At 40.2% G+C, this 25,770-nt stretch overlaps 1 protein-coding gene across 1 annotated transcript in view; it reads left to right on the forward strand.

Annotated features, from left to right (window-relative positions):
* The window catches only part of LOC115782933 (cadherin-4-like), a 267,755-nt gene that overhangs the window by 198,668 nt on the left and 43,317 nt on the right, over positions 1-25,770 (forward strand). Inside the window, exon 6 of the mRNA XM_030733471.1 lies at positions 21,141-21,296. Within this exon, the coding sequence (XP_030589331.1) occupies positions 21,141-21,296 (156 nt within the window). The remainder of the gene's footprint in view (positions 1-21,140; positions 21,297-25,770) is intronic.

A 25,770-nucleotide genomic window follows, 5' to 3' on the forward strand; every position in this document is an offset into this window, starting at 1 on the left:
TTTCCTAATGGGCTGTTCTGTCATCCAACACAGCACTGAGTGACATGCAGACAGCGGCCTTCCTGGCCATCCTAGTACTTTTCTCCCTGCCCTGACCGAGTTGCCATCAGTTGGATAGGTGAGGTGACAGCAGCCCTCACCTGTATCTCTGCAGGTTTACAGCACTGTCACTTTGATCACGCTAGCACAGGATTGGGCAGGTGTCAGGACAGAGGCCCTACTGATTGGCCTCGCAGCTCGTAGCCTGACATGGCTCAAGGGAAATGTTGACTGCATAGGTAAAGTTATGGCAGAACTGTTCCACTTCGGCCTCTAAAGTCAAGGCGGTGTCAGTGGAATGTTATTGACTGAATTTTATTAATAGAAGTGCTGAAATGATGGCTTCAGAACCCTACACTCCTCCTGTACATCAAGATGTTGTGTACATGATATCATGAATATTAGACCTTACCAGCCTCTACTGTCAGAGTTGTGAGACTGAATGTAGCTATTCTGCTTTTGCACATAATGGCTAGTAGAGCTTCCTTGTTGATGAGTGTGAGTGCTGCATAACTTTTAACAAAAGTAGAAAGTGGCAGGCTGGCAAAGGGAGCAATAAAAAGGATACAGAAACACAGTTAGTACTGTTCTAGACAAAACAAAAAGATCCAAAAAGACTATAACAAAGAGTGAACGGAGTAATTTTTCACAATAAACAGGTGTTCTCTGTCGTTTTCTTTCTTCTATGGCCAAACTTCCATCAATAGTATGTAAGGGACATTGATTTTTCACAAGGGCTTTTTGAAACCTTTCATTGATTCACACACTTCTCCTACAGCAGAGCAGCATTGATTTCTTTTGCTTGGGTAAATAAAGACTCAACGTCACCACCACCACCCCGTCTCTTATTTGCCCAAGCAATCCCTGAACCCCACCATTTAGAACCATCAGCAAAAAAATGAAGAAAATCCAGATGAAACAATAGCATAAAGAGTAAGACTATTTGTAATTACATGTTTGAAATACCGTCTTGGTTGTATTATTTACCAGTTGAAATAACAAAGAGTACCAATGCTGGTTTTATCAGAGTTGCTGGTTGCCTGTCAGGTGAGATTACAGGACCACAATCCAGTATCTTAAACCTGCAATCTCTTTTGGGCAGCACGGTGGTGCAGTGGCAAATGCTGTCGCATTTTGTTGGGCCCTCTTGGTCAACTAGGGCCTTTCGGGGTGGAGTTTGTATGTTCTGCCTTGTCTGGCTTCCTCCCACAGAAGATCCTTTTCTTCCACTCATCCAAGTCAGGGTTGCAGTCAGGCTGGTGCCTGTTGCAGCTGTTGTAAGACAAGGGGCAGAGTGCACGCTCAACACACAGAGACAGAACACCATTCACATTCACACTTAGGTTAATTGGTGATTTTTGGCCCTATCGGGCATATCTTTGGTCTGTGACAGGAAGCCAGAGTACCCAGAGAGAATCCACACCAAAACTGAGAGGACATGCCACCTGGTGTATTCAAACCCAGGATCTTCTTGCTGTGAAGCAACAACCCTAACCACCGCACCACTGTGCTGCTTAGTTAAAGACATAGGTTGATTGGTGCTTCTAAATTGGCTCTGGATCGCTCGTGCCTGTGCTATAACTTACAGTCTTTATCACTACAGTTGTTCCTCTCTTCAGCTCTGGCAAATCAATCATTGCTGTCTGACATAAAGCACATCACTGAGGTGCCAGGGTGGGAATGTCACCACAGACATCAGATTTAAAACCCTGCTCCTGGGAAATAGAGATTTTACCTGCCACTGATAGGCTTAGTCAGCATTGTGTGAACTTGGATCACAAAGGCATGAATGTAAAGGCTGTCCATTTGCATATAAAACTCCCACACTTAGGCTTTTACATGCTAGAAACAAATAAAGAAGAACTTTTTGGTCGTTTGTTTTGCCTCCTCCATCACACGTGGTCTAGCACTTTACTGCGGACTAAAATGAAATATTTAACTGTCTAGTAGAAGGATAGATTGTGTGAATTAGCAAGTTTTGGAAGTGTTGGTATGCAGATTCTGTAACCTTTGGGTTAGCTATCTTCCATTTTTCGTTTACACTGTCTTTTTGCCAAACCAAATAGAGCTTTAACTCTCAAACTGACAATAAATAAACATTTTTCCTAACTAAGACTGAAAAAGATTTTAACTCAAAGCATGAACCCCCTCCTACCCTGCCCATCTTCCTGACTTTGTGAGATTGAGCAGGTTTCTTTCAACCATGCAACCATGTGGCTGAGAAGAAAAATGAAAATGTAGAAGAGGCTGGTGCAGCCTGTACTGAGTATGTAACCATGTAATCTTGGATCAGATTGTCAACGTCACGAGTGTCATGGCAGATGTGGACACACCCTAAGATAGTCTGTAGTTACCCTTGTCCTCAGTCTTTTTTCCCCCTTTCAGCATCTCTCACTTTGCTTTTTTCTAACCTCCACAGCTCTGGGTAATATTCTAGTGTTTTGTTTAGCGGAGATATTGTTTTGAGAGAGAAGACATTTATTTTGCGAGCTGGACTCAGGGATGTGAAAAGCAGTGCAATTTCAGCTAAACCGTTGTTTTTATTGGATAATATTTCTTTGGAAGAAAATTTTTCTGTCTGCTGGCTCTCCTTCAGACAGAGAAGCCAGATATTCCGATAAAGTGCGGTTGCATCCCTTAGTAACCACAGACATTATATTGACAGGAATACCATAGAGAGCTTACTGCTGAGAGCAGTAAGCCAAACAGATGGACACTTGTCTTCACTCACTGATATGATAAAAAAGACTTTTATTTGATATCAAAGCTGATTTGTCATTTGTTTCAGTATTTATTGTGGGTATTTATTTCCTGCTAGTAGATTTAGGTCCTGTAAGTTAAACACTGACAAAGTACTGACATTTGTATCAGATTTTCTGTGTGTTGCAGTGCATCTGGTTATGTTTATTGCACTCGCTGCAGCACCTGTGCTCCATTTTCTCCATCTCTCTCTATGGAGCATGTTGAGAAGCGTTTTTCGAGCAGAATGAGAGAACTCCCCATCGCACCCCACCCCCGAGGTGTCTGCTTTCTCTGCGTACATTTACCAGTGATTAATGACTGCTCCGCTTCACTAACAGACAAGACAACAACAACAACAACAACAATAACACCAGAAAGACAGATACAAAAAGAAAAGAATCTTAAAGAAAAGGAGGAACAAAAAGTAGCATACTTTTCCTCACTGTATAAGTGAGCTGGAGCTAATTGCATTGGAGAATATGAGCAGAGACAAAGATGAGTGGGTGTGATTGAGTGAGAAAGAGAAACAGAAAGAGAGACTGTAGGCCTAAACCAGGATCAGGGCCATGTCTGTGTTTAGGTCTAACAGACTTCCTGGAGAACTGCTGTTCACGGCCTCTTCCCTCGAGTCTAATGAAGCCTTCTGGCACTTGCCACCCCACCACCCGTCCAACACCAGCACTGCACTGCTCCAGTCTTCCCCCCTTCATCTTCTCTCCCTCCCTCCTGCCGAGACATATGCTCACAAACACACACACACACTCGATCACAAACAAACATACACATGCATACACAGGCACAGAGAAGAATTACTTGTCCTACACAAAAAGCAAACAAAGGATCAGTAAAGCGCATGTGCTGCGCTCTTTCCTTTGTATATGCTCATTGTTTGGGGTTTTGTTTGGTCGCATTTCTGCTTTATCCCTGAACAAAGAGAAGGGAAAGCAAAGCCAGAAAAACAGGACTCCATCTTGTTTTTTTCAACCTAGTCCACCAGAAAAACCGCAGGATGGTGAAACACAGGGATGCGAGTATTTAAGGATCACAGCCCAATCCAGAGCTCGGTCACTAGGAAACCACAGTGGTCCTCATATGGAATGATTTATAAAAGTTGAAATGCAGAGAACTCTTTTTTTTCCAAACAAAATTAATTCAGGCTGTAAAAGCATTGAAATTTGTGGCTACAATAATTCTATCAAACACATGAAGAGTATGTGCATGGCCGCATATGTATTCAAGCATATTATGGTTGCATGCCATGCTTTGTTTTTTATTTTTCTATTGTTCTTATGCACCTCTAAGGCCACTAAAGGCTTCAGCATCCATTGACAGACACACACACACACACACACACACACACACACACACACACACACACACACACACACACACACACACTCTCTGTCTACATAAATTTTATCAAGCTGGGGAAGAAAAGAAAGAAACAATAAGCATCTTTCAGATAAGGGTGGGCCTCCTTCAGAGGATTAAATGGAAATAAAATAACAACCTCAGCCCAGGTTGGATAGCACAAACAGTCACGTCAGCATTTCATTTGCGCTCGTTTGTCTTCACTCTCTAACACATCTCGGCCTGTTTTAAACTCTCGTCTTTTTGTTTGATTTCATTTCCCAAAGAATTCACACAAGGTGTTTCCTTTCCAAACCCCAGCTGTGAATTTTCTCCCAGCACAAACATCCAGTGTTTGGTGACATTGAAGATCATTTTGCTAGAAATACAGTTTGATATTTTCTGATCCATTTCTTTTTGCTTTGCTCTTTGGAGCTTTTCTCCAAGGATGGAAATGACACTCAGCTGGTCGGCGTGTCTTCCACTCTAGTGATTGATCGATCCACCACTTTGGTCCAGACTTAAATATACCATTACTACTGGATGGATTATCATCAAATTTTATGCAGCCATTCATGATCCTCAGACAAGCTTATTGATTTTGGTGATCCTTTGACTTTTATTTTTGGATTTTTTTTTATTTTTTATGAATGTATCTCCAGCTATTCTTCCTGATTGCCATAACTGGCATTCATATTTCCCCAGGATAGATTGAAAAACCTTTCATCTCGTAACCTCTCTTCTTGTGTGGCATGTATTATCATTTCCATTATAGTTCATCCGCTACTTTGACATAAATACCTTAAATACTGTACATGATATTCCTATCAGCTTCCTTCTGTCTATTTGTGTTCATTGCTAATTGGCAAATTTGGTAACACATTAAAATAAGATTCATTACTCACAGGACAAACACCCAGTGTGCTGTGAGTGCGTGTCTTGGTAAACACTTTATCTTATTTACTTTAAAAATATTTATTTAAAAAATGATCATCTCAAATAAGAACTCATCTGTTTGTTCACAGCTACACCAACCTTGGGACATGCAAAGGTAAATTAGAAGAATTTTGATATAATTCTATTATTTTATTTTATTTTGAAATGGGCTGATATGACAGCTGGGATGAAGCTGGATGTCCCGTTATGACAGCATGAGTAAAGCAGCAGCAAAAGTTGAAAGTGCTTCACATTGTTTCTCTTCCTAATGGAGTCTTTGTGATGGAAGAACACCCTCACTCCTGTCTTTTTTGACACATCAAATCATTAATGAAACATTTGGCCATAAAAGCAATTTGACCATCTTCTGAATAGCATTAGACCTCAATATTTAAAAAGGGGTGAGCACCTACAGTCACATCAATATCTTATGCAAGGAAGTAGTTGAGGGCAAACGTGAAATATGAAAAGAGCTTTATAGATTCTTTAACAGGACCATTTCTGTATGCTTAGTTATGATTCCTGTTTCTCATGAATAATTCCCTACATTCCTAAGAGACTCCCATTCTTTCTACAGTAGTCTTGTTTTGGCATGTACCTTATGAACTTCATTTCCTTCCCCCTAGTGAAATTAGTGCGATAAATGTAATTGCATTTATCAGCACCAGGAAATTGAATCTTCTACAGTGTTCTGGTATTGACTAGAAGACTAATTGTTACTACATTCATGTATTTGTCAACAGCGTTTGGCCTTTGTTTCATCATCTGCTTAGTAAAGTGAGACTGAAATGTAATTTTCACTGTTTAATATCTCATTATTTTGAAATTAGCAGCTTGAAGTCCTGGTAAACATGTTCATCAGGCATACTCAGCGGGGCTTATTTTTCAAGAGAAAATTTTCCAGCCATGGCCTTGTTGCACACAACGAGGCCCAGAGCAGCTACTACTAAGGCTCAGCAGTGAAAAAGCAAACAACGCAAAACCTCCACCTCAGCCACCCACTCACTCATGCACACACAGACAACAGAGACACAAACACGCATGTTCACAAATCCCCCCCACCCCCCAAAGCATTCCTCTCTGATATGACATCAGGCAGCACCGGGCAGGCTCCCTCCTGGGTTCAGTTGGTGTTAAATTAAACAGTAAATCATCTCACCAAAAGACACAAGAGTTATGTGTGAGTCAAGGGCAACAGTTCTAGGCTCTTTAATAGGAGATGAGGAGGACTTTATGAAGGAGATAAATAACAGCTTAACAAACAGCCTCTGTCTGGTCCCCTGGAGGTTGGCCTCGGCAACCCTGTGGATCAGTAGGATGAAGGAGAGCCAAGAATCTGTATTTCTCTAAAGACATGAAAAAATAATGAGCAGTAAAATTGGAAGAAAGATATTCAGAAGGGGACACGGGGCGGTGGGGACTAGTAATAAAGTGTTGGGGACAAAGGGTGGCTGTGATTTTTGGTCTTATGAGGCAAGGTCGGTCAAATGGAAAGGACAGGTTGACAGACAGCTTGGTAGACAGAGGGACGGGCTGGCGGTAGAGCAGAAAGGAAGTTGCAGAGAGAATCATGCATGCAGACAAGTGGGTCAAGCCGACACACAGATGAAGACAAAAGACATGCAGATGCCGACACGGCAGTTGTCCTGCCAGGTGATACCTTCCCTCCACCTCAGCCCAGTTACAAGATCTGATTCATCATAAAGCAGCAGCTTTTACAGGAAGTAAAGAAAGGAGTAATAGTGAGGGGGAAACGTCCTTGGGCATGTTATTGAATCGAACTGAAATGCTTTAGGATGCAATATTCTAATCTTACTTAATGTGCTTGTATTTTTCCATTTCCTCATCTTTTTTTTTTTCCTGAAGGTAAAATGTGAGGGAAATCAGAATTGAGGCCTGCACAACAGTAATCTGATCCCATTTACTTTGTCACTTACAATAAAAGGTTTCAGTCAGAACATTTTCATGGAAGTATAATAGATATTGTCATGGGATGATCTTGTTTTTGTACAGAGGCACACACAAACAAACACACATAAAGACCTGGTACAAGCAAGCATACATGGCTGTGTATGCTTAGAATAAAATTGCTCACAGTGCAGTAAAATCATCCACAGCCTCTCAAGATGAAATAGCTCCTATGATAAACAGTTTAGCACCAGATAAAAAAGTTTGCAGGTTTGTCATTGTGTTTCTGGGCAGTACTCCCTGATGATCCTTATACATTTTTATTTGTTCTTTATTTCCAAGAGAAGAGAACATTTACTCTTTTGGCTCTATAAAAGATTTAACACCCCACAGTGTCAATAAAGCCACAATGTCATTGATGCAAAGCGCCTTACATTATGGCATACAGCGGCTGAGATTGCTGGTGCGTTTTCAGATTTTCAGCAGTGTTCTCCTCATAACTTCCAGGAATAGAAGGAGATTCACAGAAACTGGCCTCTGTGGCTCTAAACCATTTTCTGATTTTTATCAATCAAGGAATGACAGGCCAGCTGCTTTTCAAAAAAACAAAATCCTCATGTACGCCAGCCATCTGTAAGTCATCCTTATGGTACACGTGCTCATGCTCCAGCAAAAACCCACAAGCTTAGATCCGCAGACACACATGGCTGTGCAAACATATACACACACACCTCCTCACTCTTCCAAGGTTCATTTGTCAAGATGACAGCTGGACTCTTGCTGAGGAGGAGTTTGCCAGGCAGAATCCCTCGCTTACTTAGTGGGAGCCAGAACATCCTGGGAAACATTCTGACACACAGAGGCTGCAGAGCCATCGTGTATGTGTCTTTGTCTTTGCATGCATGTACATGTAAATGCGTAACTTTTCAAAACACCCAGCAGCACCATTGCAAGGTCCAGCCCCTCTTCAGTTTCTGCCTGTGCTTGGCAGGGGCAGACTTGGCAGGGAGCAGCCCATTTTGTCAGGCTTCCAGTCAACATGAAAAGTGCATACTGCTCCCGCCTCTACCTGAACACCTTTCCTCTTTTGCCTTTTCTCTCACAGCTGTTTACCTTATGATATCTCCAAAGTGTTTCTCCCTGAAGGCTGGAAGGAATGTACTGTAAGCTTTTTCTTCCAAACAGCCCTTAAGCTGAGTCCACTGGAAATATGTCCATGCAGTGATGTAACTGGGTGTTTCTTTGACAAAGAAAATTCAAGGCAAATTTTATTCCCGCAGCATACGTTCCCGCAAAGGTCACATGTCTGGTCATGGGGGAAAACTGTCCACTTTCTCACAGCATGTATATATTTTGCCAGACGGTTGTCCAATCATACAAGTCCTGGCAGCTTCTCGACACTTACTGTTTCCAGGTTTCTAGCCAAAAGGGCTCATGTTCTGCTACCGAGTTCTGCTGATGCAGTGAGTTCACAGCCACTTTTATTTTCTCTCCCTTTTTGTCAGTCTCCTCACTCTTTCTTTCCTCCATTTTCCCTCCGCATTTCTCCTCTTCACCGCTGCCTGATAGATTTAGAAAGTGAGAAGAAGGAAGGAGAATGGATCCGAGAAAGTGGTCTATGTATGGTGGGCAGTGCAAAAACTATGTGTGCGTGTGTATGGATGGAGGTTGGGAGGGGGGCACTAATGACTGGGAAAAGTGCAGCAGCAGCAGATTTTGTGCGACTGTTATCCCCTCTCTCTCTCCCTCTCTGAGCTTCTCTCTCTCATACAAGCCTCCGACACTCTTTACTCTAATTACCCAGATTGGGTTTCCTGGGGATAAAGGGACAAGGCAGGAAAAGGGAGTTACAGGGGGTCCTTGATATTGTCCTTGTCAAAGCCTAGGGGAGCGACTGGAGAAGTCATTCATGCATCCATCACACTCCCAATTTCACAATTTAATCAATCTTCTAATGAAAGAGAGGGCCAGAGATAGAGAGAGGGAGAGAGAGAGGGGTTATAGTGAGATAGCAGCCCTCACACTCTAACCCCTCTAAGCCAAAGCTAAGGGGTGCGGCCAGTCTTTGTCTGCCACTACAATGGCTGTCTTATTTTCATTCTCCCAGCCTGGAAGAGGAGAGTGGGGAGAGTCATTCCATTGTTACCTCTAGGGAGAATAGCACCTCTAATTTGCCATAAGCCTTCACTATTAAGGACCAGACTCCTTTCACACTGCAATAATTGGAAAAGTCATTCACTGCTTAACTTCTATTACTCCATGTTATTCTCACTAATGTGGAGGAAGGTCTTTTAATAATCTCACCTGCGTCAGTTCTAGCTATCATTCAAATAACACAAAAGCACACAGAGCATGCTATCTCTCCATTTCATTCTCTCACATACTGAAATAGACAACTGAGCTGGATAAATCTGTGATTGCATCTTTTTGGTCTTCTGTCCTCTCTGTACCTTCCATAAATCTGAAAATTGCATGACATAAATCTGGATTTACATGGTGTCTTAGTAACGTTAAAAAGCAACTGGAAAATTTAGCTTTTCGTGTTTTGTGTCATTCATTTTAAAAATAAAGCACTGTCATCAAACACAGGTGCTGCATGTAGACTATTTTTATTTTGTCAGAGCATTTAATCGTGATAAAATACTGATATGACTGACAGCTCCAGAAGTGTAATAAATTAAAGGATTTGCCTGCATAAAGCAAAATCTTAAACTGCTGGTTGCACTGAAGGCAAAGGCAGGCGAACACCATAGTGATACATCACGGCCATATCATAGCACCAAACAGTTGAGGTATTTCTTTATGGAGCAAACTCATAAAAATGTAACTAAGGATGCTAAAGCATAAACCACATCTATTAGATTTAACACACTCAATGAGTCACATACTTTTGTGAGTCACACATTTTAAACAGTAACAAGTACATCTTTTCATGCAGACTTCATTCAATCCTCGCCAACTAATGATACAAAATGATAATAAGCTTGTGTTTTATGTTCAAGGTTGTAAGTGCATTTTTGAAAATCCCAAATTCAGACTGAGATACTCAACATCAGTCCTGTCCTGCTTTTTGAAGAGATACAATGCTCAACATCAAAGTCTGAGCAGAAGTCTGTGTTTTAAAAAGGCCACAGGAAAGCTCTTAATGCAGACACTTTCCTGACTCGCAGAAAAACACACAAGGTGCCTTTTTATCTCGGAGTGTGCACCAGAGTGCATTTGACAGATGGAGTGTGTATGTGAAATGCAGTGCCACCTGAAAACCTTTCTCTTGTAGAGGCTCTTTCTCGTCAGTGTTAACCAGTCTATTTGTGACCTGTTGACCAATACCTGCATTTCTTGCGTGCCTGTTAGGCTTTACTGTCTTGTTGAAGGAGCATATCTCTCTTTGTTCCTATTGGCATTTGTGTTTGGAGTAGCTAGATGCCTGTTTGTTGGGCTTTAGAGCTGTGAAAGGCCCTGCTTTCAGCTCTTTAGGGGTTTGCTGTGACTTTGCTGTCTGCTAGTGACAGACTGTTTCTACTGTCCTGCTGCTCACTGAACCAGTGTCATTCGCTGAAATACCAGTGGACTACACGGAGGACTTAACTGACACACTCATGACAGGCCTTTGTGTGTGTGTGTGTGTGTGTGTGTGTGTGTGTGTGTGTGTGTGTGTGTGTGTGTGTGTGTGTGTGTGTGTTCACACACTACACCATTACATTACACCACCAGCAGCTTTAACTATTAATATAGGGCCAGATGGATCCATGCTTTCATATTGTTTACACCAAATTCTGACCCTAGCATGTCCCAGCAAAAACTGAGACTTATCAGACCAGGCAACGCTTTGTACATTTTTGATGAGCATGTGTAAATTGTAGCTTCAGCTTCCTGTTCTTAGCTGATAGAAGTGGCACCCGGTGTGGTCTTCTGCCACTGCAGTCCATCTGCTTTAAGATTTGTTGTTTTGTGTAGTCACTGCAGTTCTTCTGCATACCTTGCTTGTAGCAGTTGTTTATTTAAGTTACTGTTGATTTCCTGTCAGCGCAAAACAGTCTGGTCATTCTCCTCTGACCTCTGGCATCAACAAGGCATTTTTACCCAGAGAACTGTCACTCACTGGATATTTTTTTCTTTTTCAGACCAATCTCTGTAAACCCTAGAGATGGCTGTGAGGGGGAAAATCCCAGCAGCTCAGCAGTTTTTGACCAGCCCGTGTCTACATGCCTAAAAGCACTGAGTTGTTGCCATGTGATCGGCCGATTAGATATTTACATTAATGAGCAGGTGTACCTAACAAAGTGACAGGTGAGAGTATAACGTAATATAGACCCTGAATTCTTATAATGCTAGTAATACTGAATAGCTCATGCAAGTTATAATTTTGGTTCTCTTTTGACGTTACTGAAACTTTACTGTAAAGGTGACTTCATTCCTCTAAAAATGTCAGATATTTTCAGAGACTTTCATAGTGCCACAAACTTGTTGTTTGAAGCTAAGAGGATGATATAATTCTCAGTGCAAGACAGTTCGTATCAAAGCAGCACCTTCCTTTTAATGTGTTTGAAGTTGACTGTTTCACTCAACCGAATGCAAAAATATTTCAAAAAATGTTTGTCTGACACTGATTTTATTGAGAACTTTTACTGTGAATAATGCGGTTTATGTTTGCATCATCCTCTGGCATGAAAAATAGTACTGGCCAGTTTCTTTCTATGTATAAACTACTGTCAGTCACATTCGATATAAGTACGGCTTTATAACTTATGTCTCAGTGAATAGAATGGGAAAAGCTGTTATGAAAGTTAAGACTTCTCGATTAATAAACAGCTGCTGCAGTTTCCGTGAAGATGAAATCAAGGTTATGTTGCAGTTGCTTTTATTTTACTGGATGCTATATATGTTTATAGATGAAGAAAATGTAGCAAAGGCCATGACTAAAACTAAAAAAAAAAAAAAATTCTTCATGCATACACAAGGATTCACAACAGACTTTTGTGTAATTCCTATGATAATTGCCTCAGTTTTATTTACAAAGCTGGAAAGAAATTATAGACTCCATAGAGTCCATAGACTCTTGATCTAGTTAAAAACTCAACATTGTTTGCACACATAAGCAGATGCAGTAAAAATTCTTTTATTGAGAGTGAGGAAGACAAAATTATAGATATGTTAACAATGTGCAGTATACGAAGAACAAGGGTGCAGAAGGATATTGAGCAAACTCCGTGTCTGCTTAGCTGTGGGTGAGATTGATTAGAGATGTCCTGAATTTAACTCTTTATCAAATTCAGATCCTTGTAATCACTTAACAAATACTTTTATTTTGAACATTGTCTGTTTCAGAATAAGCATGTGCTGATAAAAAAAAAAAAAAAATGTTTTACTTCACTTACTGTGATATAGACATTTGTTAGTATATAATACTGATGCTAATAAAACTACATTAATTGACTACAATCTACAAAATTCAAGTGTCACGCAACTCCCAGCAAAGACTTTATTGCCACTCTGTGACACTGCTCATTAACCCTGTACTAAGTTTTCATTCTGCTGTGAGGGGAAAGGTTTTCTTATTGGGGGGAGCTATGCTGTTGTTGCAGAAACTAAGTTAAAGCATAGTGAAAATGTTATTTTCACTACTTTGCAATTCACTTTTAAAAAAATATTTAAATATCAATTATATGAACATACTTCACCTACAGGTAAACTCGTTGTACTGCTAAAGGCTACATCATTTGACGGATCACAGAATACAGTGTAGTAGGCTTGGGGCCAGACCGTCGTGCTTCAAAATTCCAAAGTAGTGAGTTATCAAAAATCCTGCAGTATTTTTTTTTGAAAATGCTGGATGGTAGATAAATATTGAAACAAAGGACTTGTCATTCCCCTATCTCATGTTTTTTGTATTGTTTTGTTGACTTTAACCACTGCATTTGTTAACAACAACATCTGTTAACTGCAGCATCACTGATTTATCACACATATGTAGGATATGTCCCCATGTGTCAGAGAGAATAACAAAGGAGACCATGAAAAATTAAATATGGGATTAGTTGGCCCTGGACCCTCCAGGTATTTTACCTATTTGGAAATCACTGCAAATCTGAGTGAGGTATTGGAATGCACCCGTATACCAAACAGATGGGGCCTGAGCCACATGACCTCCTCTCTTCCCTGGAGACCTGGAAAGAGGACAGACTACACAAACACACAAACAGCAAAAATCAAACACCACTCACACATAAAGGAGAAAGTAAACAAACAGTGTGGGAGAGGGAGAGAGAGGAGGACATGCATAAAAAGAAGAGAGAGACACTAGGGGAGGCTGAATTTCTGCACGGACCAAATTCCAAATCCAAAAGACTCAGGAATGAGGCACCGATAGCTAAGGAAGAGGAAGGCCAGCACAGAGAAGAAAATAATACATGGAATAACACTATAAATAAGTTCTCTCTGTTTCTTGTTTCACTAACATACAACCTTTTGTGCTTCTCTAAAAACAATACCCGATTTAAATCTTTAATCTTCTTTTCTGCTGGTCACATTTTCCCTGTGACTTCAACTTTTGGTATACTGGCAAAAAGACTGCAAGCTGAAAGTCTACTAGCATCATCGAGCTCTGTGTACATGGCCAATTTTATTTGGAATTGTGTATACTGGAGCCCTAAGCCTCTCCGTGTTCCTCGCCTTTGTTTACTTATGTCGCTTTGCTCCTAATCTGCCATGGTGAGAGTTGCGTGGGCTGGTGAAAAGCTTCAATGCTCTGGAACACTGGTACTGCACAAAGCAGTGAAGTCATCTGTTACCTGAGTTTGAACTTAAAAAACCTTAAAAACAGAGCCAACCAAGACTAGCCACAGTAACTCAAGCAGAGCATAAGGCTGTGGTTTAAACTGAGACATTAGTATGCTTTTAGATTTTTGAGAAACATGTAAAGTATTAAACAATTGAAGAGATATAATAATGATAAATTGAACCATTAACACAACAATGCTTCCCATTTATACAGTAGATGTCTATAACTAAATACTTAATAGTAATAGAAAATGTATCTGTTAAAAATAATAAATCACAGACTAATTTGCTCTTTACTTGCTAAAGATCCCTGTTTCCAAACATAGCTGCACACACACACACACACACACACACACATATATATACAATACATGCAGCTTGTTTTTTGGTGTCTCATCAGATTTCAGTCGAAGATCATGGGTTTACTCACAATGTGCATGCACAAAGATGAAAAACATAAAAACTGTTCGCCTCTCAGCTTGCCAAGCTGCAGTCTTTGTTAATGGGACATAGATACTATAGTTTTAAATGGCTCGTGGTCAAGCTAGCTTCCAGAGAGCAACAGCCAACTGCTGCCACTGCCACAAGATGGCAGCAATTTGTCATTTGTAATTTGCAGTAAACAATATTTTCACAGACCGGTCTTTAATGTATGGCGGATAAACACAACAAAAATGATAATACCAGCATTAAGAACTGTGTTATTTTCTAAATATAACAATAAACTTGAATCTCAATGTGTACAACATAACATAAGTAACATCCTCTCTGCCCCAGCACTCTCTGATAGCCATGGTAATGTTTAAACGTGCCTTCAAATACACAGCAAAAACAAATATAAAGTGCATGAAAAATACAACTCACCATAATGCTAAATTGGTGTGAGCCCTGAGCTTGTTTCTCTGCAACTCATTTTTGCTAGCTTGTGGGTTGGCTGGTATTGGCCTCACTAAGTATCAGCCGGCACACACCAATACATTGTCAGAATCACTACAGTAACAGGAAGCTTTGATTTCACATGGAGAGTGACTGCAGAGCCGCTGTGTCGTGCGCCGGAGAGTGTCCGCTTGACGCTTGGCTGGGTCTGCCTCACTGCTATCCCCAGTGAAGTTTGTGGGTTTAATTTTAGCGGTAACATATCATGTGACCGAGACAAGCTTCTTGACACGCCTCAAGAGCGAGTCATGGACAGATGTAATGGAGAGAATCCACCCATCCATCCATTTTCTTCGGCTGGAGCCGGGTCGCGGGGCAGCAGTCTAAGCAGTGAAGCCCAGACCTCCTGCTCCCCAGTCACCTCCACCAGCGCATCCTGAGGGAGTCCAAGGTGTTCCCAGGTCAGCTGAGAGATATAATCTCTCCAGAGTGTCCTGGGTCTGCCCTGGGGCCTCCTCCCGGTAGCACATGCCCAGAACACCTCACCCAAGAGGCGCCCAGGAGGCATCCTAATCAGATGCCCGAACCACCTCATCTGGCTCCTTTCGCTGTGGAGAAGCAGTGGCTCTACTTTGAGCTCCTCCCGAATGGCTGCACTCCTCACCCTATCTCTAAAGGGGAGGCCTTGGTGGACTGATTGCCAACGATCTAGAATCCACCCATTTTTCAAAAATAAAACTGTGTTCAGACTCGGATACTAAATGAAATGGAAATAATGTAAGTTATTAATTCTTTCAGTGCATCCCAAATGACCTGCACACCGGGGGAGTTGAAGCCCTCTGCTTTTCAGGAATAAATCTTGAATGAGATGTAAGGAGAGAGATTTCATTTTGGTAGTTTGGTTTTTTTGGGGGTTTTTTTATGTATATGTTTATATATCACTGGGCAAGCCCTACTGCCTTGCTTGCCCTGACCAAACGTCCATGACTTTAACTGATATTGGCTTTTTTTTTTAGGTCTGCCTGCAGGTGGCTCTATTGACCTTACAATAGCTTCTATGCCACTCTGCTGTATTCTTCAGATGATACTGTGGCTTTAGCTTATTAACTCATACAACTCCACGTTTTAAAAATGATTTGTGACAAACCATTTGTCATGTTTTGATACTAGTTGATATTGATCATTACCAGCATGTTACAAGCCCACCTTTGCACTTAGAAGCAAGCAGTGAGGGGACAGAATTATGTACATTTCTTTTAACTTGATGCTTATTGTTTAAATTTCAATGTGGAAACTGGATAAAATTTACATAAAGTTGAAAGGTCATTTAGATGTGGGAGTACTACAGGAATTAATGTAGTAAGACACTTCATAATTTCACAGCACTGATTTCACACTTTTGAGTGTATAAAAAGCACTAAATACGATCAGAATGCATTTTAGGACCTTTAACAGTGTTCTGTTCATTTCAGTTTTCCTAGTTTGTTAACCTCCTGTTTTTGCAGTTCTGCATGTCAGCCTTTAGGTCAAGTAGATGATTTTTCCTGGGAGATATGCAATGTTAAATCCACTCCTCCACAGTCAGGCATCCACAGAGGTAGAAACTAAGGTTTCATATTTATATTGTAGGAGTTTTGTAACAATGTAAGACTAAGTAGTATTTAATTATGTAAACCATATACAACAGTATCTTCAGTGTATATAGTTATTATCCTAGTTAACAATCAGTCACATTAAAAATTGAGCTATCCATTTTATAAACTTTTTGTCTTCTATACAGTGACTTATATCTTTGTAGACAGATCATCTAATTTTTACTTGTAGTTGGATTCGGGTATTCTTTTAAATATACTGTGTCACCTTTAATAATAGTACAGTGACATATCTAAGTAGTACTATTTGGATACTTTTTAAATGTGATAGTTAATTTTGAAGCAAGAATTCATTCCTCTGCACCCTGTGGTGGTAGAATGGCACTTTTGTGTTAATCGTTCTCTTCTCTTCATCTTCTCTGTTTTCCCCGAAGACTCGGTGCCATGATAATTTCTCATTTGATTCAGTTTCGCCTGGCAGAAGGGAGCTAAGCTCACTGATAAGATCTCCTTAAGAACCAGACATGTTGTCAGTAATGAAGGGAATTGCTTTGATCCGGCAACAAATAGGTCATTTAGACAGTGTCTGGTTTCTGATGTCGGATGATATAGTCATGACTGACTCTCTCGTTCACTCCCTGCCTCTGCCGCCCTCTCTCCCTGATATCTCTGCTGAGAATTTCTCGACCATTCTCTCTCGCCTACAAACTTGCATAGGCATTTCACATAAACTGTCAAGACAAGAAAAAAAATCCAAGGCAAAAAACCAAAAAAGACAAAGAAAGAACTGAAAAACAGTTTTTGATTATTATTGACACTCCAGAAAATAAATCCCTTCATTATTTGATATTGAATAGAGTCATTTTATGTGTGAGTGTGTGTGTTTGTGCGTTATTGCATGTTCCTGTGTGAGGTACAAGATAGTAAGTGTAGCAAGATGAGAAAAAGAGTTTTCCCTCTTTTCATTAAGTAAAATAGAAAGAAGTTATGCAGTCCTGAGAAACTCTTTGTGTTCATTTCATGTTGTGCTTCTTTTTTCCAACACATTCCCTCCCCTTCTTAAGTTAAAATGGCAGAATGACAGTGAGAGCTGCTTGCAAGTGAAATGACATCTCGCCTGTCACAATATTCTGTGATAAAAGTAGACGAATGATAACATGCTTGGAAGATTCTTTGATATACCTGAAGAGGTTTTAGCCAGCCCCAGCATCGTAAAAAATTTACATTTTCTTTAGACTGTGGTCTCACTTACTTGAGTATTACTCAAGTAAGTTTTCTTGAGACTTTTTTTTTTTAAATGAAAAAGGTCAGAAATAATAAGAGAATGCATGAATTTCTGTCAAATAAAGTAACACAGGCTCATTGCCTTTACTGTGTGCAGACTAATCAAGCTAGCGTGCATAGTCACCCTCCGAAGGCCTATACTGAGCCAGGAGTGTGAGAATTAGAGGCAAAAGAATGTTCAAGTCTAAACCTTTCTTGAGATCATTAGTTGGCATAAACAAAATCTTTGAGCACTGGAGAAAACACAGTTGTTCATGCTTGAATGCTCAAATGTATGCCCATGCAACCATGCGCAAATATTTGGTAGGAACAGATGAGGATAAGGACTCTGGCGCCATCCCTCAACAGTCTTAAACGTGTCTACGTGAACGTTGTGGGCGGGAAAGCTAATTGGTTGGAATGACTGTGGAAACATGCAGCTGAATCTCCGTCTCCACCCCAAGCAGGACGACTTGGAAACGGGTGGGAAATCAGGGGGGCGTGGAAAACCCAAATGGAATTATGGAGAGCTATCACTTCCTAACTGGTGAGGATTTATACACCACTGCCAAGGCCAACGGATTGAAGTAATTTCATTTTTCATGCATGGCTTCTGTCCCCACAGAGACCTGAAGCAACGAGAGAGAGAGAGAGAGAGTGATGAGAGAGTATAGCAGAGTGATGGGAGGAAAGAGAAGTGGAGATGAGAAAGAGTGACTTAAAAAGGAGAAGGGAAGGCAGAGAAAAAGAGAGACAAGGAGAGGGGAGGAGAAAAGGAGGGCGAATTGAAAGGGGAAGCACTTTGGCAGTCAGATGTGTAATAATTGCTTGTATTTTCTAATGCGACAGAAGAGGTATAGGAGTCTGCGTGCTGCGGTGTCTTTTTGCTTTGGATGTTCCAGAGGGTAATGACAGTACATTGAGAGTTCAACTAAGCTGCTAGCTGGATATTTGTTAGTTTGTGGGTGTTTAATGGCTAGAGTTTCTTTGAAGTAATAGCAGTCAATGCCTGCAGTTCGTTAATTATCATAGCTGTCAGCAGTAATTCACTGAGATATGTGCAAAGCATTCTGACGTTCTCCTCCTCCTATTCCCTAAAGAAAGCACGCACACATGCATGCATGCACAAATAGAATTAGTGGGTTGTTGTGACAGCTCTTCTTCTTGCATTCTTAGAGGGACGGTCCCTATAACTGATCACATTTGCTTGATTAGTAAGACACACCTTGACCGGATTCTTCAACCAGAAAGTGGAAGATAATGTTAATGCGGATAAAAAGGAAGGGAAGGAAAAAAGTTATAATAGCAGCTTCAGTAATTGTGACAGGTTTTTATTCTACCTGTCGTAAGAGTCAGGATGACATCTGCCTAATACTTTGTGTCCTTCCCTTGTCCTTGTTAGTTGCTCCAGCTATTTTCTCAGCAGGGCAGAATTCCTGGTATGTCAAAAGTGTAGCTAAATTGGTTCCTTGAGTGGTGAAAGATGGAGACAACTTTGGACAGTCTTCCTCTTCTGGTGCACTCAGGTTCTTCACTGAAATAGTCAATGATTAGAAGAAAAGGGTTGACCATTCCTGTGTGTGTGTGTGTGTGTGTGTGTGTGTGTGTGTGTGTGTGTGTGTGTGTGTGTGTGTGTGTGTGTGCATGCGTGTGTGTGTGTGTGTCTGCGTGTGTGTGTGTGTGTGGGAGTAAGTGTATGATTGATTCATTTTGATATCCCGGCTGATTTTATGGGTTGTCATGTAGTTAATGGACAGAAATGGGTTGCTTGGAGTTTTGGACTTTATTTGGACCATGAATTGAAAAACTCCTCTAAATGAGTCCCAATTACACAGCTCTTCAATCCAAATCACAGACCTAGCAGTGCACTTAGTGCACCTATTAGTTGCCTATTTGGCAAGGAAAGCTGAACCAAAGTGCGGGGCTATTTTTTTTTTTTTTTTTTTGGGAGAGTGTTCTACTTCCCATGCTCCACAGTTATTAGGTAAATTTCTTTGAGTGTGCACCTCATTTTCCTCTGGTCTATTTTTTGCCTCTGAAAAATGTGTTTATTGTTGTATTGCCTGTTCCCTAATTACCCATCAATTACAGGCTCATACTTTCACTTTTCTATGTAATAGGAAATACTGATTTTTTTTTTCCTTTTAAAGAAGCTCAGTACTTCTAAACACAATACATATCACTCCCAGTGACAGCACTAATGGAATACTTAAGTACTTACTGTAGAGGTTACTGTAGAAATGCCAAACTTAGTTCTGTGTATATGGCACTCATTATGTGAGGAAATTATATTGCACAGCTCAGTAAGGATTAGGTTTAAGAAAGTAGTGGTTATGGGCAAAGAAGCAAGGTTAAGCCTTCAAGCAGGGTCATTCTATGAAATATCAGTGAGTACCTCCCACCTGATACCTCACAATCAGCTGTTCATTAACTTTGAGATAATTAATGAAGGTGTGCAAAATGTTACCTTCATGCTTTAAAAATAAAAGTGCATAGTGCTGGGTCACAATTTTTTAATTCACAATAAATCCTTATAACTTTGTATTTACAGAAGATAGCCACATGAAATTTTCAGAGCTGAAAAATGTGTTCATGCTCTGTTAGAAAAGATAAGTGTTGGATACCATGATTACACATCATTGTTGACAATCTGAGGGTGGAAATATGCCAACAGTACAAACTGACACAACACTTACACTGGAATGGAATTGAAGGGATTCGCAAACAAGAGCTTGATCTTCCAAATAACTTGCCTGATCAGTATATGTCCAAATGGATACACAGAACATGTGAACACTGATGTTATTTCTCCATTTTCCAGCCATAACCTACATAACCCTGAAAGATTTTGAGATTTATTCCAGTGAATTTTCTGAAAACAGATAAAACATCCAGGAGAAGAAACTTGTTCTATTGCTTTATGTCAAAAACATAAAGCATGTGAACCATTCCTCTAATGTCAAAGGTCACAGGCACACACAAAAACTGCATGTACAGAACTGATAGTCTAATCTGACACGAAGTTTGGTGAAAGTTGGTGACTTTGCTCCTAAACACCATGAAAGCGTTACTTCCCTTACAATTCAATCGACCACACTTACCTACATCTGTGCTACGATGATGAGAATCAGTGTCTCCCAACATACAGCTGAAATTGGAAATGAGCCTCCTCTGTGGTGTCAATGCAGTAACATAATGGGCTTAAATGTTTGGTTTGACTGTTATATAGCCAGTTACTGCCCTTTAGATTGACTTGGACAACTGCCATCACTGGTGTTTTGGAATTCTCTCCTCGTATCTTAGGCCAAGTCTAAGACACAAGAAATGAATGTAAGCTAATGTAATGTCCTCACAAGTGATGGAATGTCAGCTGTGTGTTACTGTTTGCGTGCCCCTGCATGTTTCCAGTGAATAATATGCAATAGAAGGTTTTTGAAGAACTATATACCATAAATCCTTGAATAATAAACACCTCACAGTCAATACAGCACAAATAGAAGCAGGTTGCCAATGGAAACTATGAGTGTAGCTTCCTGGATGCATGAGAGAAATAAAGGAATAAAATCAATCAGAGGAAAAAAAGATGCAGGGTTTGCTAAAATGTGGTGTTCAACTGTGATTGACTGACTTCCTTTTTTCTTTGTTGTGATGCAGATTCGTTCAGACCAGGACCAGGACATCTCCATCCGGTATAGCATCACCGGGGTGGGAGCGGATCAACCACCAAACGAGGTGTTCAGTATCGACCCCGTGCTCGGAAAGATGTTTGTCACTAAACCGCTTGATCGAGAACATCGCTCCTCCTATCATGTGAGTGTCTTCTTCACACAAAATGGTGGCGTGAATGATGGATTTCAGATTTGCACTTCTTCTTTCATTGGTGCAGCAGCGCTATGTGTAACAGAGCTGGGTAAAGTGAAGGATAAGTCAGAGACTTTGGTGATTAATCATTAAAGTCACAGCCAGTCAAATTACTGTTCTCATGACTGTTAAACTGCTGGGCCAGTAACAGTGGCACATGACAGACTCACAGAAAGATGTGATTACTTAAACAGTCAAGAATAGACGGTATGTTATTTGTTTTCTTTCTGAAATGACATATACACTCATTAGCCTCTTCATTAGGTACACCTGTTCAACTTCTTGGCAGCAGTTCTTTGGGTAAAAATACCCTGTTGATGCCAGTGGTCAGAGGAGAATGGCCAGACTGCTTCGAGATGATAGGAAGGCAGCAGTAACTCAAAGTAATACTCGTTACATCGAGTGTCTCTGAATGCACAGAATGTTGAACTTTGAAGCAGATGGGCTACAGCAGCAGAGGACCACACTGGATGTCACTCCTGTCAGCTAAGAACAGAATTTGGCCTACCATCTGAATGTGCCCTTGTTGTACTTATTTTGTGTGAATGGGGCTTTAATGCACCTTGAGCTCACAGTTGTGATTTGGCCTTATATAAATAAAATTGAATTAAATTGCCAGAATATATTAAAGACTTCACAAGCAGACTGCCTATTTCTAAATTTCAAAAATGTATGTACCAATGTATCTAAGCAGAACAATGGACACACTGAATTTGTTTAACTTGTGCATAAGAGCATTGTAATATTGTTTTTGGCCCAGTGTAGCATTTAAAACAATGCATGCTGTGCATTTTGATGACGCACCAACACCTGCACTGCCTCGTTTGAATGAAACTTTCATCACGTCGAGCCTCTTCTGTCACCTTTGTGCTGTGCATGCTGTTCTAGGCATTGAAAATACCAAACAATCAGAAAAAGCACATTTAAATTTGAAGCGGCTCGTGGTACTGCTGCTCAAGCTTATCTTTTCACTCATCTTTCTGCTGCTGTGAAGAGAAACTGTGATGTAGTGAGCGTCAACACTAGGTTCATCAATTGAAGTTTCTATCTCTGATTCTCTCTCTCTCTCTCTGTACCTGCCACTGTCTGTGTTTTTTTATGGGGACCTAGTCTGAGTTACAGTCCTGGTAAGATGGCAAATCTAACCTTTCAGTGGGAGGTGAGCAGATTTATACCCAAGAGAAGCTCCAATCAATGAAGCAATTTGTAAAGAAAGGAAGACGCTTGCTAAAGGCTGCCTAAGTAAACTGCTTGTTTGTTGTTGAAGAAAAGTGTTACTTGGAGGGGAATGCAAAATGTGGTGGGAAACCAGATGAGACAAAGTGAAGATGTATGTTTAAACAAGTTAAGAAAGGTGTTGCGGTTCAATGAAATGGCTCTTGCAGTTAGGGCAGCATGTATGCACTTAAACAGCATTGTATGAAACACAAATATTCTCAGTCTGTGAACATTAAAGCAACAGAAAGTTTTGTTTATTGAGAATTTCTGTCAAGGAAACTGTAACAGATGTAAAGTTAGTTTTTGACTTTGTGGCCTCTCTTTTGTTTACTTCATATTTCATGCAAGGACAGAACAAAGTTATGGTTTAGTTCATTTTTTTTGTTTTGAAAGAATGAGCACTCTGAAATTCAAAACCAGCCATGCAACAAAATGCATTCTTATGAGGAAAAAAAACCTTGAAGCTTCTGGGTCTGTTGTTATCTTTATCAGGATGCTGCCTCCTGCCAAATGCATAGTGCTGTCTGGTACGGTCTGTTTTCTCCCCCTGCCTTTCAAGATAATAACTTTAATGTGGACCCAGAATTACATTTTGTCTTCTTTAAACATGGCGGTAATCTCTGACTCCTGCTGTTATTGAATTAGGGTGTGGGTTCATGTGGGATGGAGGGATGAGGGTGGGTATAGATAAGGGGCCTGGCTCCTAGCCTGTTACAGCACAGCGAGATGTGATATGCGATGGCAGCACACGGATATTGGGTGCAGGACAGATCAGACAATGCAGTGGAAAAAGTAAAGTCAAATTAACCTCAGGGAGACCTGAAGATGCAATTTTGGTGGAGGTGCAGAGTGGAAGCAGACGGTGGAGAGGACAGAATGAGCAGCAGTGAAGAGGATCTTCACCTCTCTGAGGAGAAGAAGTCGATGGAGAATGCTACTTATTCTATTTCCTGCCACAGCGAGCCTGGAGGCTATTTCATTTATCTGACACTCATGCTTCTACAGTGGCCAGGTAGCTTTTTCCTATCAGGCATGTTCATATGGGAAGGGTACCATTCCCTCAATTCATTCTACATGTTGGAAAAAAAATTGCTCCTGTTAAGATTTATAATCTTTATCTGTTCTCACCACATTTTAACTTCCCCTCAGTTGTTTCCAGTTTAGTTTAGCTTTGCTTTTAATGAATATCCCAAGCATAATGTGGAGAGTCCTTTGCCTGAAATTGATCACTGGCATTTGACCAGAATAAATATTTACAAGCCTGTGTTGTTAAGATCAGGATATAGATAGGATCATTTTTTATTTTTTTTTTTACTTCGTGTGATATAAAGTAAACATCATCGGTACTTCCACCTGACAGGAATATCACTGAATAAGTCATGCTCAGGGATATAAACATTCCCAAGTTAAGTGAACTGAATGAAAACAGCTTTGGGGAAAACTAAGAAGTTCATTTCGAAATACCACTTCAGTCTGCTTCTTTGACCTTCTCGTATTCAGTGAAAAAAATAGTTCGCAGGCATTTATTTAAACTCAACATTTCCCTGATAATTCACTTATTTTTTCTGCTTTTATTTTCTTTCAAGTGGTTGTTTTTTTTAGTTTTTTTTTATTTTTTCAAAGAGTAAGAAGTAAGGACACGCTTTACAACATGTATTGATTTCAGTAATAACTTCATGTACAAACTTTGTGAGAAATCCTAGTTGGTGATTCCATTGATCTGAGCAAAGCTGAGCTGAATTTGAGATGGGCTGACCGTGTTTGTGGAGTCAGAGAGAACTGGAGAGATTTCAGGACTCTTTCAAACAAAACCAGACAGAATGTTGGCCAGGGATCCAATACAGTGATTCTGAAACTGACACCTTGCTTTTATAACGGAGCCAACTTTCAAGAAAATAGGATGTTTGTTGTTTTGCTTTCTGCTGAGATAAAAACTTTTGGGGAGTAAGTGTAAAAGAGATAATGAGTCTGGAAAAATAATATAAGCATAAAGGCAATTTCTCTGAATGAAAAATGTACAGAATTTTACTTTTGACTCTACTTAATATAGTTGTTTATGCTTGGGAAATCTTTGGTTTTTGGTTTTTTTTTTTAGTTTTCAATACTATAATTCAAAAATTCTGATTTTATCAGCCTAAAAAAACAGTGCATAAGTGTTTTCAGTTTGGCTGAACACAAGTTGGTTTATGTTTTATTTATGTTGTTTCTTCCTTTTTTTGTACGTGTCAGAAGGGCATTTTAGATGTTGCACTGAGTCCTTTAACAGATGGTATGGCCAGAGAGTTTCTTCAGAGAACTTTGTCTGGGAGGTGAAATAGTGCAGGATGAATGTGGGCCAAAGATGTAATATCATAATTGTTTTGTTTTGAGCAAAGTGATTGAGTAATAGCAAAAGGCTATATATATATAAAATATATCCTTATATATATATATATGTGTGTCTGTGTGTGTGTGTGTGTGTGTGTATATATATATATATATATATATATATATATATATATATATATATATATATATGGAGAGAGAGAGAGAGAGAGAAGCTTCAGTCCTACAATGTTCAGAAAAAAAAAATTTAAATGAAAAAATCCTAAGAACAAAATCTTAAATGTTAAATTTATTGACATCGCAATTTAAAAAAAGGATGAATAGCGTTGCCAGGAGAAAGCTTCTTCTCTCTAAAAAGAACATGGCAACATGGCATATGTGTATAACGTTACACTGAACAAACCACAAGACTTCTGGAACAATGTCCTTTGGACAGAGCAAACCAGAGTGGAGATGTTTGGCCCTAATGCACAGTGCCACATTTGGCAAGAAGCAAACACAACATATCAGCACACACACCTCATACCAACTGTCAAGCATGGTGCCGAAGCAGGGGCTTGTTTTGCAGACACAGCACCTGGGCACCTTGCAGCTATTGAGTCAACCACAAACTCCTCTGTATGCCAAAGTATTCTAGAGTCAAATATGAGGCCATCAATCCAACAGGTAAAGCCTGGCCAAAATTAGTTCATGCAGCAGGACAATGAAGGGCAGTGATCCCAGGCACACCAGCAAATCCATAACAGAATGGCTGAAAGAAAAGAATCAAGTTATTGCAATGGTCCAGTCAAAGTCCAGACCTCAACCTCATTGAAATGCTGTGGCTGGACGTTAAGAGAACTTTGTATAAATGAATACCTGCAAACCTCAATGAACTGAA

This window comes from Archocentrus centrarchus, chromosome 7 (genome assembly GCF_007364275.1).
Source record: "Archocentrus centrarchus isolate MPI-CPG fArcCen1 chromosome 7, fArcCen1, whole genome shotgun sequence".
Lineage (NCBI taxonomy): Eukaryota > Metazoa > Chordata > Actinopteri > Cichliformes > Cichlidae > Archocentrus > Archocentrus centrarchus.